Source organism: Candoia aspera, chromosome 10 (genome assembly GCF_035149785.1).
Source record: "Candoia aspera isolate rCanAsp1 chromosome 10, rCanAsp1.hap2, whole genome shotgun sequence".
NCBI classification, from domain to species: domain Eukaryota; kingdom Metazoa; phylum Chordata; class Lepidosauria; order Squamata; family Boidae; genus Candoia; species Candoia aspera.
The window spans coordinates 24,134,596-24,153,322 of record NC_086162.1 but is presented as its reverse complement, the minus strand read 5'-3'; the positions used below and the strand labels follow the sequence as shown (position 1 = coordinate 24,153,322).

General features: G+C 52.5%; 1 protein-coding gene across 8 annotated transcripts in view; it reads right to left on the bottom strand.

The window, feature by feature from the left end:
• Nucleotides 1–18,727, bottom strand: part of RYR1 (ryanodine receptor 1) — a 124,656-nt gene that overhangs the window by 47,216 nt on the left and 58,713 nt on the right. For all 8 annotated transcript variants that reach the window (XM_063311940.1, XM_063311932.1, XM_063311935.1 and 5 more), the window contains exons 39-56: nt 17,947–18,096; nt 17,461–17,734; nt 16,773–16,887; nt 15,725–15,857; nt 15,225–15,319; nt 14,286–14,421; nt 13,858–14,044; nt 13,284–13,395; nt 12,661–12,781; nt 12,311–12,480; nt 4,967–5,187; nt 4,456–4,546; nt 4,061–4,201; nt 3,279–3,442; nt 2,333–2,411; nt 2,109–2,198; nt 1,488–1,628; nt 179–253 (exon numbers count right to left, since the gene is read on the bottom strand). In XM_063311940.1, the coding sequence (XP_063168010.1) occupies nt 179–253; nt 1,488–1,628; nt 2,109–2,198; nt 2,333–2,411; nt 3,279–3,442; nt 4,061–4,201; nt 4,456–4,546; nt 4,967–5,187; nt 12,311–12,480; nt 12,661–12,781; nt 13,284–13,395; nt 13,858–14,044; nt 14,286–14,421; nt 15,225–15,319; nt 15,725–15,857; nt 16,773–16,887; nt 17,461–17,734; nt 17,947–18,096 (2,495 nt within the window). The remainder of the gene's footprint in view (nt 1–178; nt 254–1,487; nt 1,629–2,108; nt 2,199–2,332; nt 2,412–3,278; nt 3,443–4,060; nt 4,202–4,455; nt 4,547–4,966; nt 5,188–12,310; nt 12,481–12,660; nt 12,782–13,283; nt 13,396–13,857; nt 14,045–14,285; nt 14,422–15,224; nt 15,320–15,724; nt 15,858–16,772; nt 16,888–17,460; nt 17,735–17,946; nt 18,097–18,727) is intronic.

The window sequence follows — 18,727 nt, the reverse complement described above, 5'->3', positions numbered from 1 at the left end:
TTCCGAAGGAAGAGCCTAGAAAGCCTATCTACGGTGAAAATTATTGGGCAAAAAGGACGGTCAAGACCTGCATCCCATTTATTGGGTCATTTATGCTGATCACAGAGTGTTCCTTCCCTGCTTGCCCGAGAAGAGTAGGCAGGCCATCGGCTCCCAAGCTCGGTTTGGGCTTCCTCACCTGTAATTCCCTGGAAAGGGTCACTCCAGACAGATCTATAGGCTGAGGGTTGTAACCATGGCTGGGGTCATAGGTCTGAAGGAAAAGAGAGAAATAGGCATGCTTGACATCCATCGTCCCCATCCTTCTCTAGCTGGCTTCTTTCTCCCGCGCTAGGTCTTCCTGATCCAGGCCTCTAGATTCCTAGTTCTCCTGCTTGTTTATTTTTAATTTTTATTTCATTACATATAAGCTGCCCAACTCCACTGCGGTGATGTATAATACAGTTAAATAAAACAATCCGCACCATGCAAATACAAAAAGAACAATCACTGCTCAACCTGCCACCCCTCTAGCCCAGGGCCTGGGAAAACTGCCAGGTCTTAAGAGCTCATCTAAATAAGGTCAGGATGGGGGCCATATGAACCTCAGAGGGGATGTCATTCCAGACAGCAGGTGCTTTGACAAAGAAGATGCGCCTCTGGGTCCCATCAGGTCATACTGCTTGATCAATGGGACCTTCAGCCTGCCAACTACCCAAGATTGTATAGGATGGGCAGAGAGGTGGTCCTGTAAGTATTCACACCCAACCCAATGCCATGAAGGTTTCTGTGGGTCATAGCCAGCACCTTGAATTACACCCAGAAGCCTGCTGGTAACCAGAGCAGGTCCCAGATCAGAGGTGTTACATGGGCACATCAAGGCTTTTAACGCCCTGGTCTGCAATACCTTCCCAGAGCAAAAGCAATACAGCAACCATTTATGGTTATGGTTTTAATTGATTGTTGTAAACCGCCCAGAGTCCCCCGACGGGAGGAGATGGGCGGGGATAAATTAGATAGATAAATAAATAATAAATAAATAAAATCACAAGATCTTGATTCAGATTCTGAGGACGCTTTTTTTTTCAGTGGTGGTGCTGCTTTCCAGGATAACCTTGGCTTTTGCATCTTAAGAGTGAACTGCGCATAATACAGAAAAGCCTGAAGCAAAATTCTGTTGGAGGTTTGTACAACTCTTCTCCTAACAAGCTGCTTTTACAGACTCACAAGGAACCATCATTATCATCATCAGCATCAGCATCGGCAGTGTTTCTCAAACCTGGCAACTTTAAGATGTGTGGACTTCAACTCCCAGAATTCCTCAGCCAGCCTAGCTGACTGCAGAATTCTGGGAGTTGGAGTCCACACATCTTAAAGTTGCCAGGTTTGAGAAACACTGATCTAGGATAATTATATACTTGGAATCACTCAGAACTGGTGATAGTAGCTAAGGTAGGAAGACTACTGAGGTTGGAAAAACGGATGGCAAGAATTTTCCCAGGACCAACCTGGGCTGACTGTGAGACTTTGCGGGTTTTCTTCTTTTCAGTTTTCTCCTCGTCGCCCTCGCGGGCTTTCTCAATCATCCACTCCCAAGCAATCATGGCCTTCAGAGATTCTTTGATGGGCCATCTGTAAATTTCTTTATCCTGTAAGAGGAACACAAGGGGCAGTGCAGTGAGCAGAGAAGGGCCACAAGAAGGACAGAGGTGAGGGATGTCCATCCTGAGAAACAGACATCCTATTGGAATGCGAGATGGTCCCAATCCAACTGCCCCTTTGGGTGGACTAGAACTGGGTGGGGAATATTTCTAATTCAAAAACTGAAATAGCTGTAAGTCTTTTCATCTGCCAGCCTACTTGACTGTTAGAGAGAAAAGGATGTAAGGGTTTCAGTGGTAGATGAAAATTAAGCGTTACGGCTTAGAACAGTTTTATTCATAGTTTAATTTGATGGGCAGTATCAATATCTGATTTCAAAACTACCCTGTTGTTATTTTTTTAATTCAGGATTTCAGATTTTCTTCGGAAGATCTCCAAATGCCACATTTGCCTTCTGCTTGGACTTGGGGAATCATGCAATCTTTGTGTCCATTGATAGGGGGAGAAATGGGGTGAGGGGACTCTACCTTTTCAGAAAACGTTTTATAAGGACGCAACATAGGATTTGTCTTGGCCTCCTCATCAACTGCCTCCCCAAAGGACCAGTTATTCTGAATCTGTGGAAAAAGGGAGACGTAAGATCTGATCTTCTGTGACCAACCAGGAAGCAGGAAGTAGCTGCTGAGGAAGCCAGGGAGCCACCAGGCCAGGGATCTCAGGGATCCAGAGAGGTCCCATGAAGTCCTCTTGCCTTGTCAAAAGCCCACTTCTCATGACTGTACTCAGCATACTTGTTGATGAAAGAGTCCAGCTTCTCGGGAATGATGACGCTAAGAAAGGGAGAAAGAGAAAGGGCATCGGAGGGCTGGCCAATTAATGGAAAATTCCTGATCCTGCTCTGCCACTGCAAGTGAAGGAAGTTGGAAGGGGCAGGATGCTAAATATTGGTGACTTTGCAGGTTATATCCACAGAGGCTCCAGCAAACAAAAGGATGCTGTCCTGATGTGATCAGGAAGAAGCAAATCTGGGGACATAAATAGCAGGAGACTAAAGCCGGGGAGGGGGCAGTGATAGAATACTTAAAAAAAGAGCAGGAACTAGGTGAGATTAAAAAGCAGGTGCATTTTCCCACCCATACACAGATACATATTTAGCTTTCTGATTATAATCCTCCAAATCTATTGTCTATCCCACTTCTGTACTGCTTAGAAGAGTGTCTCCGGTTTTGGGCACCACATTGAGGAAGAAAGTTGATAAACTGGAGCCTATCCAGCCAAGATGACAAGGGTCCTGGATGGAACATGGTGGTTCTCTGAAGAGTTGGTATGTTGTTCCAGAAGAACTCCAGAAGATGGGTTTAAATGACAAGGAAGGAGATTTCAGTTGGACAGCAGGAAAAACGTCTTAAAGCTAAGAGCTGGTCAACAATGGAAGAGGCTGTCTGAAGGAGGTGGTGGACTTTTCCTCGCTGGGGAGGGGAGGGAGGCTGGGTGGTCACCTCTAGAAGTGGCTGCCTGCATTGGGCAGGGGGGAATGCCCCTTCCAATCCTACACTGTGTATTAGAAACTACTTCTTACTGCTTTACAAACCGGAGGGATGAGAATGACAACCTAAGCATCTTGATGTAAAACTTGGCCAGTCAAGGAATGTTAACAGCAAGCTTCAGGGCTGCCTTCCCCTGCAAGCCTCACTCACTTCAGTGTTTCCACAGGCTTGGGATCAAAGTTGCCCTCGGCATCCACAGAAGCCTTCTTCTCTGTTTTGGAAGAGTAGCTAGCATCCACGTAGTCGGGGGGGATGGCACCAGCAATGGCACACAGGCAGGGCATGGCCAGCTTGTACAGATCGGGGTCAAATTTCTGAGCACCAGGAGGGGAGAGGGAAGATGGAAAAGGCGCTCAGTGCGGCAACACCGCCCCACCAAGGCCTCCCTCCCACCAAGAATATTTCTGCTGTTTTGTTTTTTTTCAGAACTCAACTGTTCCTTCCAGTAACGTTTCCCATCTGACCCCTGGAACTCAACGTTCATTGCTGAGGGTTTGATGGCACCCAGCCTCTGGAATTGCCATCCAATAATGCAGAGCAAGGAAGTTGCCAGAGGGAAGAAAACTTCAGATTTCTTCCCCTGCATTTATAATGATCTCTGTAGACATAGCTGGGGTTCCAGCTTGAAGCCCAGCTGGAACTGCCTCCATACCAAGGGGGTTCAAACCAATTTCTCCGCTTTCCAGTACAGGAAGCAGGAGATCTGGAAAGAGCTCATAGGTCCTCCCCATTCCTAATGAGCTCTTGTTGATAGTTTCTCAGTTCCTACTCAGCCTCCCATGGATTGTTGCAAGTGTTAACATCCTAGAAAGGGAGATGTAGCCTCCAGAAGACTGCACACCCTGTCCCTGTTTTCAACTGATCTCAAAACCCCTGCCTGAGGGGGTTTGAGGCCCTACCTACCTGAGGCCAAGGATAAGCAGACTGCTGACCTTATGGGACAATGACTCGAAGATGCCCCAGAAGAGTTTCCGTGTCAGGTGAAGTTCCTCCTCCGACGTGACCCCATAGTTGGCCCAACCAGTGGGAAGGCAGTAATACTTCCAGCAACGCTCATAATGATTGGTCAGCAGCTGGACCAAGAACAGGAAGAAGAAAATGTAGTAAGCAGCAAGGCCATTTATGGTCACAGTCAGAGAGAGGAATTTGCAGGCTGGGGAAGGCTACAGCAGACAGGCTGTCATGTTTCATATGGTAACATGCATTCCCCCGTGCAAAAAAAAAAAAAAAAAAAGTTAACAGTAGCCAAGCACTGCGTGTTGGCATGTTGTGGGAATGCATTTGCGAATCCTCTACCTAATATGGTTAAATGGCAATGATTTCTTACCTTGAGAGGCATTTTGGCAAATTCATTGAGGATGGGCACATCAAACACCAGCCGGCGGAGAAGATGCTGGAGCATGGAGGGCCTGATATACCTTGAAAAAGAGAAAGCAGGACAATGAGCAAGCAGAATCAAAAAGGCATTATGCATCTGTCCACCCAGCTTCTCCTTTTGGGTGGCAATTCAGTTGCCTCCAGATGATGCTACAGCATGTCTAAATGACAGAATTTCATGTGGTGACCAGATTACGTTGTCTTCATCACTTCCTGTGTTTCCCTCTAAGACTTCCACCTTTAAAAAAAATCCTCATCTGTAAAGGATGGGAAAACAGAATACCTTCTAGGATTTGGGAGGTCTCCTTCTGGAAGGAACTTAAGGAAAAAGAGTGAGGGGAACTTGTGAGTTTGGATGCCCCTCACAACTGTGCATGTTGAAGGGCCAAGCTTCTCAGAAGGAGCTGCCACAGTTCAGGAATGCCAGAGCTGATCCCCAAGTTCACGATTCTTCTCCTTACTTGCACAGTGCCATGAGGCACTCCTCAATGACGTCACGCTGGGCCTTGGTAAGGGAGCGCCCACGGGACAGCCGGTAGATGGTGTGCAGCATGGAATCCACCATGATAGCCCGGTGCTCGGTGCCAGCAAAGAGAGGGGCACATTTGGTGATGAGCGGCAGCACAGCCTGGCAGAGGTAGCGGTTCATGGCCAGGGCCATCTCTGTGGTGCTAAAGGCAGCCTGTGGGCGGAAAAGCAATGAGGGGCATTTGGCTGAGAGAGAGAAAGGGTGCCAAGGAATGGCCAAGGCACATCATGGCCCAATCCATTTCTTCAGAGCCAGGCATCAAGTTGGACATCTTTAAATGCAACTTTACATTCTCTCAGCAGAGAATGGAATCAGTCATTGGAATTCCTCTTAACCGCAGTCAAAAGATGGGTCTGGGGGAAATCCTACAGGTTTTTTCTTTTAACCAAACCCTGCACTTAACCCAAAGGAAAACACCCCGAAGTTAAGACAGTTCCCGAAAAGAAAAGCATTACAAAATCCTATGCAATGTTCAGTTTCCCCATCTTATCAAGCCAGGGTTGATGTTGGGGTGGAGGGTAGTTCCACAGAGCAGGTGCCACAACAGAAAAGGAACTTCTCCCAGGTCCCATCACATGGCATTTTTTCAAGGAGGGACCTCTGAGCTTGCCCACTGTGCTGGAGCAGTGGGGTGGGCACAAACTGGAGACCTGTCATGCGCTGCCTACCTCTGAATAACGTTCAGACACTGGTTTGCAAAGCAGGCTCTGGTTTATTTCAGGGTAGGTACAACGTTGGTAGAAAAAAGCTGAGAGTGACAGGAGCGCGCCGGTGCGGGGTTTAAATACCCCGCGCCGGTCAGCGCCCCCTCGCTCTCGGTCACGTCACCCCCCTTTGTCCCATGCGTTGCCCTGCCATTGGTTGAGGGTTTCCAGGATCGCCCATCCTCAGGTTTTCATTCTTCTGCTGATTGCTTTCAGCTGGGCGATCCCCGTTGTATTGCCGCTGATGGCTTGGGTGGCTTCGTGATCCGTTTAGCTATTGTTTGTTAGCCGTTAGTCGTTGTGGGTTGATGGCTACTTAACTTGTACCCCTTCACCTATTTCCTTGTCATTGTCATGAGTGCCATTGCGCTGATGACTTTAGCTCAACGGCACTCATGACATACTGCCCTCTTTCCGAATAGTGTTCTCCCCCGGGTTTCTGGGTTTTCCCCATGGAGCTGTCAAAATGCCACATTTTTTTTTTTTTTTTTTTTTTTTTTTCAAAGTTCCCGCCGGAGTAGTTGTCGCCCCTCCCTTTGCTCCTCCCTCTACCACGTGCCTTCCCAGGGTGTGTCCATGGTGCGCATGCTCGGGTTCTGACCTGGCGTGCGCATGCTCCAGCCACACCCTGTTTGTTTGGCTCAGTTCGGCGAGGCGAGAGGCGTGGCTGGTCGGGTGCTTCTCAGCTCCAGGTAGGGCCCTTCTTTTCTTATTTAGAGTGCGTCGCCTTTGTTGTGTCTCTTGGGCGTTGCCCCCAGGTTGCCCTGTTGACTTGCTTGCCACTCCCCCGCGGCCGGGGGGCGGGGGGAGGGTGCTGGCGATCGTTTGTCACCACCCCGTGGGCCCGGGGCGGGGGGAGTGAGTCCCGGGGGGGGGAAGGTCCACCCAAGTCGCGGGCTTGGGGGGGGCCCTTTCCCTTGGGGCACGGGAGGCGGGGGGAGGCCTGCGGGGGGGGGTTTGGTTTTGCTGACCTTGGTTGCGGTTTGTCGGGGTATGCCCGGTGAAATGCTCTGGTCAGGTCAGGCGCGTTAACGTTATGCGCCGCCACCCATTCAGGGTGGGGGAAGTGTTTCCACCTGACCAGGTAGTGTAGGGTTCCTCGTTGCTTGCGGGAGTCGAGGATGTCCCTTATCTCGAAGTGGTGTTGCCCGTCGATCATAAGCGGTGCGGGCTGTGGCGTGCTTGGGTGCCATCGGGAGGTGGTTGCCGGTTTTAGGAGGCTGGTGTGGAACACCGGGTGGAGCCTCCGGAGGTTGTGTGGCAGGTCCAGGCGTATTGCTACCGGGTTCACTATTTGCGTGACTCGGAACGGCCCGATGTACTTAGGCCCCAGTTTTTTCGAGGGTTGAGTTGACTTTAGGAACTTGGTGGAGAGATAGGCCATATCTCCCGCCTGGAACGTCGGTTGTAGGCGCCGGTGCTTGTCGGCCTGCTCTTTGTAAGCAGCCTGTGCCTCCTTTAGCGCCGCCGTGATTACTGGCCATGCTTCCGCGATCTTCCGTCCCCAGTCGCTGGCGTCCACCTGGGGTTCCGGGGGTTGAGGTAGCTCCGGGATGGGGACGAAGTCGCGCCCCGAGACTACTTCGAACGGGGTTTTCCCCGTGCTCGTGTGGACGGCGTTATTGTATGCGACTTCGGCGAACGGGAGCAGTTCAGCCCAGTCGTCTTGGTGGTAGTTCGTATATGATCGTATAAATTGCTCTAAGGTGGCATTAAGAACCTCAGTGGCTCCGTCCGTCTGCGGATGCCAAGCCGTAGACAGGGCCTGTTGGGTCCCCGTCAGCTTCAGGAAGGCCCGCCAGAATTTGGAGGTGAACTGTGTGCCCCTGTCGGTCACCACACGTGCGGGACATCCGTGTAGCCTGTACACGTGGATGAGGAAGAGTTTGGCTAGTTGTTGTGAGGATGGGACCGACGTGCAGGGGATGAAGTGGGCCTGCTTTGAGAAGTAGTCCTTCACCACCCAAATGGCCGTTTTCTTCTGGCTGGGTGGGAGGTCCACTATAAAATCCATAGAGATTTCCTCCCATGGGCGGGAGGGTTCTGCCACCCGTTGCAGTAGCCCCGCGGGTTTGCCTGGTGCCCGTTTGGCCCTAGCGCACGTTGGGCAGGACGCCACGTAGGTTTTTACGTCTCGCCTGAGCGCGGGCCACCAGAATTGGCGCCGCGTTAGGTGTAGGGTCTTGAGGAACCCAAAGTGTCCCGCTTGCTTGGCGTCGTGTGACCTATGCAAGATCGCCTGGCGTTGCGAGTCCGGGACGTAGATTCTGCCTTCCCCCCATGCCAGGTCTTGCGCCATTGTTACCTTGTCGGGGTTTGCCAGGAACCAGGGGTCGGTTTTGAGGGCGGCGGCGAGGTCCGTGCGCATTCCCCCTGGTAGTTGCGGTTGCCTTCTTTCCGTCGCCGGTTGTCCCGCCGTCGGCTGCGCCGTAGCGTCGAGCTGCCTCCGTGCGCCGCTTCGGGTGGTCACGGCCATCCCCAGTTGCGAGGCGGATAGGACCGTCCCAATGGTGTCTGGGGCGGGCTCTTCGTCTTGGGGCAGCCGGGAGAGGGCGTCGGCCAGGAAGTTCTTCTTGCCCGGCATGAACTTCAGCTGGAAATCAAAGCGGCTGAAGAATTGGGCCCATCGGACCTGTTTTGGGCTAAGGCGTCTAGGCGTTCGTAGGGCCTCGAGGTTCCGGTGGTCCGTCCAGACCTCGAATGGTTGGGTGGCTCCCTCGAGTAGGTGACGCCATGTCTCTAGTGCCGATTTCACCGCGAAGGCTTCTTTCTCCCAGACGTGCCATCGCCTCTCTGTCTCGGAGAACTTCCTTGACAGGTAGGCGCATGGTTTCAGGAGCCCCGTGGAGTCTTTTTGTAGCAGGATGGCTCCCAGGGAGAAGTCTGAGGCGTCGGCTTGGACCACGAACGGCCGTTCTGGGTCCGGGTGCGCGAGGATTGGCTCCGTCGTGAACAGCGCTTTCAGCTTGTCGAATGCGGTCTGGCACGCGGGAGTCCAATTCAGCACTGTGCCTGGGTTCTTGGCGCGTCGGGTGTCCCCCACCCCTTTGGTTTTGAGGAGGTCCGTTAAGGGGAGGGCTATCTCAGCGAACCCCCGGGCGAAGGACCTGTAGAAATTCGCGAATCCCAGGAAGCTCTGTAGTTGCCGTCTGTTGCGGGGCCGCTCCCAGTTTAGCACCGCTTCGACTTTTGCGGGGTCCATTTCGATGCCGTCCCCGGAGATTCGATACCCCAAATAGTCTAGGCGCTCTTTGTGAAACTCGCACTTTGTGGGCTTTGCATAGAGCTGCGCCCTTCTGAGCTTGTCGAGGACTTGCCTGACTAAGGTTACGTGTTCCTCGTATGTTTTTGTGTAAATGAGGACGTCGTCGATGTAGACCAGGACCCCTTTAAACAGATGTTCATGCAGTACCTCATTGATGAGCTGCATGAACACCCCAGGGGCCCCCGCGAGTCCGAAGGGCAGTACCTTGTACTGGAACGCGCCTAGGGGGCAGTTAAACGCCGTCTTCCATTCGTCCCCCTCCCTGATTCGGATGCGATAGTACGCCTCGCGCAGGTCCAATTTGGAAAAGACTTTGCCCGTGGACAGGTGGGCGAGCATGTCCTTCACCAGGGGTAAGGGGTATTTGTTGGACAGGGAAGCCGCGTTTAGGCCCCGGTAGTCGGTACAGAGCCGTAGGGTCCCGTCTTTCTTCTCCCGGAATAAGACGGGGGCTCCGACCGGTGAGCATGCTGGCTCTATGAATCCCCTGTCTAGGTTTTTATCGATGAACTCCCGGAGGGTTGCCATCTCCTTCGGGGTCATCGAATAGATCTTTGGTCTAGGTAGGGGGACGTCGGGCAGTAGGTCGATCCGGCAATCCGTTTTGCGGTGGGGGGGTAGTTGGTCTGCCTCTGCCTCTCCGAAGACCTCGGAGAAGTCGGCGTATTGTTCCGGTAGGTCTGCTGTGGTAGCGGCGTTGTCTTGTGTGGTCGCCTCCGCTCGTCCTACCGTGGGGTTGCTTTTGCCAGCTGGTACTGGTGCTCGATACTCGCCGTCGCCGAATGTGAAGGTGCGGGTCGCCCAGTTGATCCGCGGGTTGTTTTTCGCGAGCCATGGCATCCCCAGGACTGCAATGGGCCGTCCGATGGGCGTGACTACGAACGACGTGCGCTCGGTGTGAGTGCCCATTTGCAGGGTGACCGGCTCGGTTTGTAGCGTGGCTGGTTTCCCTCCCGCTGTAGAACCGTCCAGCTGGTGGAATGCCAGCGGCGTGGGGAGGGGGAAGCAGCGGAGGTCGAGTTTGGCGACTAGGTCGGGGTGGATGAGGTTTTTTGAGCACCCCGAGTCCACTAGTGCCGCGGCCGTGGTGGCTCCGTTGCCGGCAGAGAGTTGAATTGCTGCCAATATTACGGAGCTTTTGTCGTTTCGTTGAGGTGGTCCGCGTTGCTGTCCCACCGCCTGCCTCGCCACGCGTCTCAGAGCAAGCGGGGAGCATTTCCCGCCGGCTGGTCGGGGTCGGTATTGTCCTCTTCCCCCCAGTAAGTGTCCCAGCCCTCTTCCGGTGTCGCTGTGGCCACGGTCATTCGGCGGTGAGGGGGCGGCCCCGGGTTGGGTGGTTTGGGGCTAATTTTCGGGGCGGGCTTGGGCGCGCTGGTCGGCGGTCGGTTGGCGAAGCAATCCGCCGTCTTGTGCCCTAATTTGCCACACCTCCCGCAGGGCTCCCGGTTAAACTTCTTTTTTGGATATATGGAGCCGGCCATCCCCCCGTGAGGTGCGGGTACCTTTTTCCCGACATAGTTTGTGTCTTCCGTGGTTGTCATCAGGAAGGTGCGGTGCGCGTGTTCGGCTTTCCCCGCGAGGTGGATCCACCCGTGTAACGTTTCTGGGTCGTCGCGGTAGAGGGCCCATTGGAGAACGTCGCGGTTGAGCCCCCTTTTGAAGATTTCCAGCAGGGTGGTCTCAGACCAGTCGCAGACCTTTCCCGCGAGGGCTTTGAACTCCAGGGCGTAGTCAGGGACCGTGCGTGTGCCCTGTTTAAGTCTCTGGAGTGCGCTTTTCGCCCGTACTTTAGCTAGGGGGTCTTCGAAGTAGTTTTTCATCTCTTTGATGAAAGCAGGGAAGGTGGCGAGGGCGGGGGAGCTGGACTCGTACAGTTGGACGTACCAGTCCGCCGCCCTGTCTTGGAGTTTGATCGCCACGGCGGCGATCTTGTCGGCCTCGGAGTCATAGGAGTGTCCGTGCCTCCCCATGAACTCCCTAGCGTTGGTCACGAAAAACGAGAGTTTTGAGGGGGTCCCATCGAAGAAGATGGGGAAGTCCTTTGGGGCCCGGGCGTTTTGTGCGGCCCCGCCTCTCGCTTCCCGGGGTGTGGTGTCGGCCGCCTGTGCCGTCTGCTGGCTCTCCGCTGGCCCGTGTGGGTTCGGTGCTTCGCTCGGGGTGTGGGCTTGTGCGGGGACGTCGTTGGGTGGCGCGGGGGGCATGAGCGCCTGGAGCATGGTCCGGAGTTCCGTCAGCTGAGCCCGCATGGCCGCGAGTTCAGCTCGTGCCTCCTCGTCCACAGCCCGCGCCGCCGCTGGGGCCGGTTCCGTTGGCGCGTCCTCGGGGGTGGGTTGCCGGTGGGGTTCATCGTCCCTCCGCCGCGGGTCCGCTTCCTCCTCCGTCTGGTGGGTGTCTCCGTCGTCCTCCTCCGTGTCGAGCACCGTGGGGCTGTCGCTCCACGCCCGTTGCTGGGGTGCGATGTGGGGCGCGGGGTCCTCCGCTGGTTTCGGAAGTCGTGCTGCTCCCTCCCGCGGTCGGGTTGCCTCCGTCGCCATCTCCCCTTGGGGTTGGAGCTGAGGCTCGGGTCGGGTGGGGTGGGCGTCCATGGCTCCGGGAGTCCGCGGTGCCTCTGGCCTCGGTCGGTCCTCCTCTGTCTCTTGCCGCGCGGCTCGCCCTCCTTGCCCGCGTCGTTCCGGCCTCATCTTGCTGGTCTTCTCGCCGTCTACTCCTCCCGCGGCTCGTTGTCGTCCGGTGGGGCTCGGCGAGGCTGAGTTTATGACTCTCAGCTTTATGTCATGCGCTGCCTACCTCTGAATAACGTTCAGACACTGGTTTGCAAAGCAGGCTCTGGTTTATTTCAGGGTAGGTACAACGTTGGTAGAAAAAAGCTGAGAGTGACAGGAGCGCGCCGGTGCGGGGTTTAAATACCCCGCGCCGGTCAGCGCCCCCTCGCTCTCGGTCACGTCACCCCCCTTTGTCCCATGCGTTGCCCTGCCATTGGTTGAGGGTTTCCAGGATCGCCCATCCTCAGGTTTTCATTCTTCTGCTGATTGCTTTCAGCTGGGCGATCCCCGTTGTATTGCCGCTGATGGCTTGGGTGGCTTCGTGATCCGTTTAGCTATTGTTTGTTAGCCGTTAGTCGTTGTGGGTTGATGGCTACTTAACTTGTACCCCTTCACCTATTTCCTTGTCATTGTCATGAGTGCCATTGCGCTGATGACTTTAGCTCAACGGCACTCATGACAAGACCGTGGTTCCATCCACAGCCTGATCCTGGGTCTACAGTTTGAATGTTCTGATGTTGCCATCCTATCCCGGAGCTACTTACTGTGTCCAAGGAGGCCGCAGCTCTCATGTCCGGCAGAAAGCCCACTTCTAGCACATGGAGGAGGAAGTCCTGGTTCTCAATGCCGTACACACGGTCCAGGAACAACACCATGGGTGCCTTGTGGTCAGGCACAAAGCTGGCAGACATCTTGGGCTCAATGACGCTGCCATCTGAGTGGAAAGGGGCAGATTATAAGTCTGAGGAGGTGGAGTGGGGGCAGCAGCTATGGAGGGGAGGGAAAGACAGGCTTTCCAGGGAGTGGGGGTCAAATGGGCAGCAGATGTCGATACCAAGATGAACCCAGGGGTAGGAAGTAGAACCTCCTACAGATGCTCTGAGGGCCATCGTACCTTTGCCGAATGACGGGATCTGCAGCGGGAGGCTGATGACTCCAACGAGGTCTTCGATGGGCACTAAGGAACGCAAGATTGCTCTGATCCGGAGGGCTTCCCCCTTCCCAGCCTGGATGAGCTGCTCAGAGAGGAAGCCAGGGGGAACAGTGTGAGCCTCTAGTAGGCCAGCTTGGGTGCCAAAGACAGCTAGAGGACAAGAGGCAGCTGAGGACTGTTTTGCAAAGAGATGGGATCAGGGGGAGGTGAGATGTTCCATATGGCCAAATCTTGCAAATGCTTTACTTGGAGGAGCTGGCGTCCTTCTGTCTCTGGCAGCCAGGACAGTGAAGGGAACAGAGGTGGCTTACATGCAACTCGGAAGAATGAAAGCTATGTTTATGCATTTACATAAACCCTTACAGTAAGGGTTTATGTAAATGCATACTTAGATCTGTTGCAAAGAAAGTGAGGAGTTGTCCTTTTTCTGTATTTTCTTTTTTCCTGCTATTTTTGCACTTTACTCTTTTTCCGCTCTGTTTCTCTGTTTTACGTTCTATTCTAATTATCATTCTTCGTTAGCTGTTACCTTTTTATCCTGAAAACCTAATAAAGTTCAATTTTTTAAAGAAGAGGAGGCTTACATGCATCTCAGGGGCACAGCGTCCCAGCAGATCAATGAGGGCGGCGTAGAAGGACATGACTGCGTTGCCCAAATGGACCCGGTACTCCTCATGAGTTTCTTCTCCCCCAAATCTGGGAGTAAGGGAGAGAAAAAGAGAGGGGTGGGGGACAGGAGCATTAGCTACCCCTGTCTCCAGACCAAAGGACAAGGCGGTCACAGGATGCATGGACATGGCTAAGAAAAAAAGGTGTAAAAAGAAAAAGAAAAAATGGTGTAAAAAAATGGAACTGCAACCAGAGGGCTCAGAAAAATGTGCCCAACCGCTCCAGTGCAAAGTGCAGAATGGCCAACAGCTCACTAAGGGATATTCATGATACTGTAAAAGTGAAAGAACCTTTAGAAGTTCTCAATTTTTTAAAACTTAGGAGGCCAGAAAGAGCTGGAGAGAAAAGCAAAGCAAGGAGACACTTTTAGGCCTCCAAACCAGAACCTTATTTGGAGGCTGGTCAAACAATACAAACCCTTCCAAGTTACACAACAGGTTTCCCCTCCCACCATCTTGTAGCACGCCCACGCTCTTCCCCTTCACACACAATTCCCGACGGCGATCTTTCTTGATGGTAGGCCCATCCCGGGCAGGATCCTGAGAGATCTGGATGGCCTCTTCTATGGCTGCCAGCAGCCCGTTGCCTCCTTCCCCACGCAGGGCCGGGCCAAAGCATTCCGGGCGACGGATCAACAGGCGCACAACCACGTTGGCGTTCTCCTCCACGCTCTCACCTGGGGAAGGAGAAGGACATCAGCAAGACCAACGGGAGTAACCGATTACCCCAGGAGACCAGAAGAGCAACAGGGTGGGGCTAATGTACTACTACTTAGCTTCTGTGTTCTTCTGCCACAGAAGCATGAGTTGTAGAATCTGGTTCCCCAAACCCTTCTTCGGTGTCTCTAATGTTCTTATGGCTAGAAGTCATCCGCTGCTTGTCTCGCTGCGTGAGCCCACGTTGGCCACCAAACTCACCATTGACGAAGACAGTGAAGCGCAGGAAGTCCAGGTACCGCTCGCCTCCACAGGGGTTCCAACCAATGTCAGGATATCCCTTGGAGAGCAACATAGGGCAGCTCTGGAGGCCAGTGCCGGCAAGGTAGGTCACCACCTATGGAGGCAAGGAGAAGTTCTCAAGTTGGGCTCCAGGAGTTCCTATCTCTGCAAATCCATCAAAGCAAGCAGAACCGGTGGAAGGATCCACAACCGGAAGAGTTCATAATCATTGCCTTAACACAGGGGAAGAGCCTATCCACATCACACCCTCTCCAGCTTGCTGGCTGGGAGCTGAAGTCCACACACCTTCAAGTTGCCGAGGTTGAGAAATACTGGGCAACGGATGTGGTTGCTGGGCATCTACAAGGTAAGTTTTTTTTCTCTTTGCTTAAATGGACAAGAGGACTGCCCAGGCACCGCTGTATTGCCAACAGAATGGACTGGCGTAGCATGGGATAGTTAAAGGAAATGGAAAAAAGGATGATCATCAGCCTGGCCTTTGGCGAGAAGCGAGGAGCAAGAAATACAAGCTTGAGCAGGAGGCTTCTCCGGCTTCGTCAATTGTGTCAAAATGCTGGTGGTCAGTGCAAAGGGAGATAAGAAGAAGGAAAACTGGAAGTAAAGCCGCCCAAGGAGAGAATGAAGGAACTAGGTTGGCTTAGCTTTGAGGAGGTATGATGGCCAATGCTGGTTGAATGTTAGAAAAAACTTCCTATGGTGGAACCAATGACCCAGAGAGGGGATGGGTCCCCTTTGCTGGTGGGTTCAAGCAAAGCCCGGACAGCCATCGGCCTGGGGTGCTGCCACCGGGATCCCTGCACTGAGCAGGGAGCCTCACGGTCCCCTTCCCGTGCTAGAATATGGGATTCTTTGCCACCCGCCCTCTGCCTTTTGATGCTCTCTTGGTGTGCAGGCTACCTTTTCCAGATCTTGCTCCTGCAGAGCCAGGGCCAGCTCATTGTTATCAATGACAGAAGCAGCAGCCACATCCAAGGGAGTGGATCCTCGCATGCCTGGAGGAGAGGGAGGGAGGGAGGGAGGGAGGGAGGGAGGGAGGGAAGGAAGGAAGGAAGGAAGGAAGGAAGGAAGGAAGGAAGGAAGGATGTGGGGAAAGGACAGTCCATAGGTGAACTTGGCAGTGCCCCAGAGGCTGGAGCAACCTGGTGGTGCCCCCTGAGAAAAGGCCGCTGAGACCACGACACCACGCTCCACTACAGGCACCACCAAACTGCAGACACATTTCAAAACCCCAATAAAACGTTTCAATATCTGGGGGCACATTTTGGGTTTACATCAGCGGCTCGAGCAGCCTTTTGCTCTCTAGCAAGAGTCACCCTTCACTGGATATTGATCATCTCTGGGCAGCTGATCAAGCATCCCGTCGCACCCCTGGCCTTGTCCCAAGCACAGCCACTCACCCAGCCCAATCCCGCTGTTCTGCAGCAGGTAGCTGAGATGGTCAAACATGGAACGTTGGTTCTGGCGACTAATTCGGCAGAAGTAGCACAAGAAGCGGCAACAGTTGGTCACCATTTTAGGGAAGCGGATCTCCTGTGAGGGGATGAGAGAGAGCTTCCTCATTGTCTTGGAGGAACACCTGCGCCATCAAGCCCTTTCCCACTATTCTAGCTCAAAATCGTACCACATATAAAGCTTTTAAGGAAAGGGTGGACAACCTGGCATTCTCCTTCAAATGATTTAGACCAACTCTCATCAGCCTCAGCCAAGCGCAAAGAATTGTGGGAGTTGTGGTCCAAAGCATTTCAGGTTGCTTCTCCCTGTATAAGTTCTATCTCACTTAGTAGATGACGGGAATATTGTGGTATTCTGACATGAGATCCTAAGGTAGTCCTAGGCATCTCATGATTAGTAAAATAACCCCACCATATTGCAGTGTAATCAAAAGGTCCTAAACCAGGAACTCTTAAAGTTGCCACCAAACAAACTGACCACCCAGAAATCTGATTTCCCAACGATATATAGGCCAAGGGGCACTCATTATTAAAGTACAGTGAGTGTGAAAGGGAAGCATGTTCTTAATGTGGGTGAAGGTGAGGAAGCGTAGTCTCCCAAAATGGTTCAGGTACTTCCAGGCCATCTAGAAAAGTAGAGTTTGGCATACAAAGTGTCCAAGCACCCTGCATCTTAAGCAAATCCTGAGGCCCAAAGTTTTCCTCCCCAAATGGGCTAATGTTTCTGCAGATATTGGAAACTGATTTTTCAAACGTTCCCTTAAAAAAACCCCTCACCTCACTGCAAATAAAAATGTACACAGCAAAGAGAAGACTCTATCAGAAATGTTCTCCTTTTGCTGTAGGACAAACTCCTTCACTTCATTTTTTTTTAACAGGGGAACGTTGAAAAATGTGGCACAGACTTGCAGACCATGCCTCAGTCTGGGAAGAGTGGAATGGGGATCCTATGAGGCACCGAGGCATTGGCTGGCCAAAAGACCAGCTTCCTTACCTTTGAGTCTCCTCCTCCCAGGACGTTCACCATCACTTCCATGACAGTCTCATGCATTCCCAGGGCCCTCATCAGGTTGGGATGCTGGTAGAAGACTTTGTTGTTCATAATATTGCTAGCAAAGAGAAACACGGAGATGCAACAGCTGGACTTCAGAGCAAATGGAGGCTGAGAAGCAGAGGATGGAAACATGGAAGGACTGAGGCCCTCCATGCAACAGATGCAGGGAACTTGACAGTGGGAGGAAAATGAGAATTAGCAGGGGAAGGATGGAAAGAAGGGTCTTAGAGAAGGGCTACTATTCCTACATTATCTTACTACAACCTAATGCCCTCCAGATGTACTAGACTCTTGCTGTTAGAGCTAAATAGAGTTCAGCATCCATCATCTGAGTGAGATGCATGCTCTTCCTGCGAATGAGGCTCCCAATTTACTGGAGTGGGTCATAGTTAAATTCGAAGTATCTCAAGGGACTTCAGGAACTTGGAGAAATGTGGCAAGACCAAGTAGACAGTTCTGAGCTAGATAAACCTATAATGATCCATATGAAGAAAATGTGACATGAGGAACTCAGGAAGGAAACGCTCCAGGCTGAGTTGGAGCCTATGAAGCCGCTTCACAGGGGAATGAAGGAGGCAACTTGAAGGAGTTCAAGAAGGGCCTAAAAGCTACAGACGAAAGCACATACCCAATACTCTGTATCATCAGGGTCTCCTCCTCAGGTCCCATCTGAACAATGAGCAGTGAGCGGATCTGCCCCAGGCACTCCAGGAGACTCATGGTATCCTCTACTGAGTTGGCGTTGATGGTATAGGCCTTGGGCAGGGCGCGGATTAGCTCACCAAGGCCATCGTATTGCCGATGGAGAAGGCTGAACATCAACCGAACTAGCTCTGGGTTCTGGATGAAGGACTCTTGGGCCCAATGGACCATCGTGTGTGAGATCAGCTCTTGCAACGTGCCTATGGAGTGGGGAGGACCAGATGAACTACGGCAGTCTTCACCAATCTGCCTCCCTGATGGTTAATGCTCATCACGTTAGCGCATTGGCCATGTTGGCTAAGGCTGGTGGGAACTGGATCCCCCAAAGTCTGGAAGGCTGTGGGTTCCCTCAAGACTGTTTTAGCGGTTGGCTATATCACCCTCTTCTCCTCCACCTCTCGGGGATACCTACTGGGCTTTGGTTCCTCTTCTGGAGGCTGCTCATCTTCCTGTTCTTCCTTCTTCTTGCGGAAGCTCACCACCTTCTCCACCAAACTCATCAACCGCCGGTGAAAGGAAGTGTCTTCCTCCTCTTCTTCCTCTTCCCCCTCACTTTGGATTCCTGTAGAGAAAAGGTGCCAGGCTACTGAATGCACAGATCAACTAACAGGGGACACCAGCATGGCAGATCGGAGGCAGCGTGAAACAAAATCCAGCTATGCAGATGTAGAATTTGATATTTGAAGCACATTGTGGCATTTAATTTTCTTTCTGAAGCAAGCCTCTAGCCCAGTGTTTCTCAACCTTGGCAGCTGGCTGGGGAATTCTGGGAGTTGAAGTCCACACATCTTCAAGCTGCCATGGTCGAGAAACACCACACTAGCCATCACAGAGTTAAATTTGGCAGGTGTGGTTTGTGGGTACAAAAAAAAAAACTAAAGGCAGTAGAGCAAGACTTCTATCTAAGAAACTTAAGACTATTTTTTGCTACTCAGCTGTCTCAGCTTAACCTATCTTATGGGGTTGTTGAAAGGATAACACGGGAAGGACGGAAGCATTTATTTGGTTATTTAGCTATAAATTATAGGCTACCCTAGTGATAATGTTTCAGGGCATTATGTATGTTCCTTTGGCCTCCTGAAGAAATGATGGCTATAATTAAAATGCAACAAATAAATAAGATGACGGATAGCAGAAACAGGCAATATCGGTCCAGGCTACCTGAGGGAACATCTCATCCCCATTACATCGAC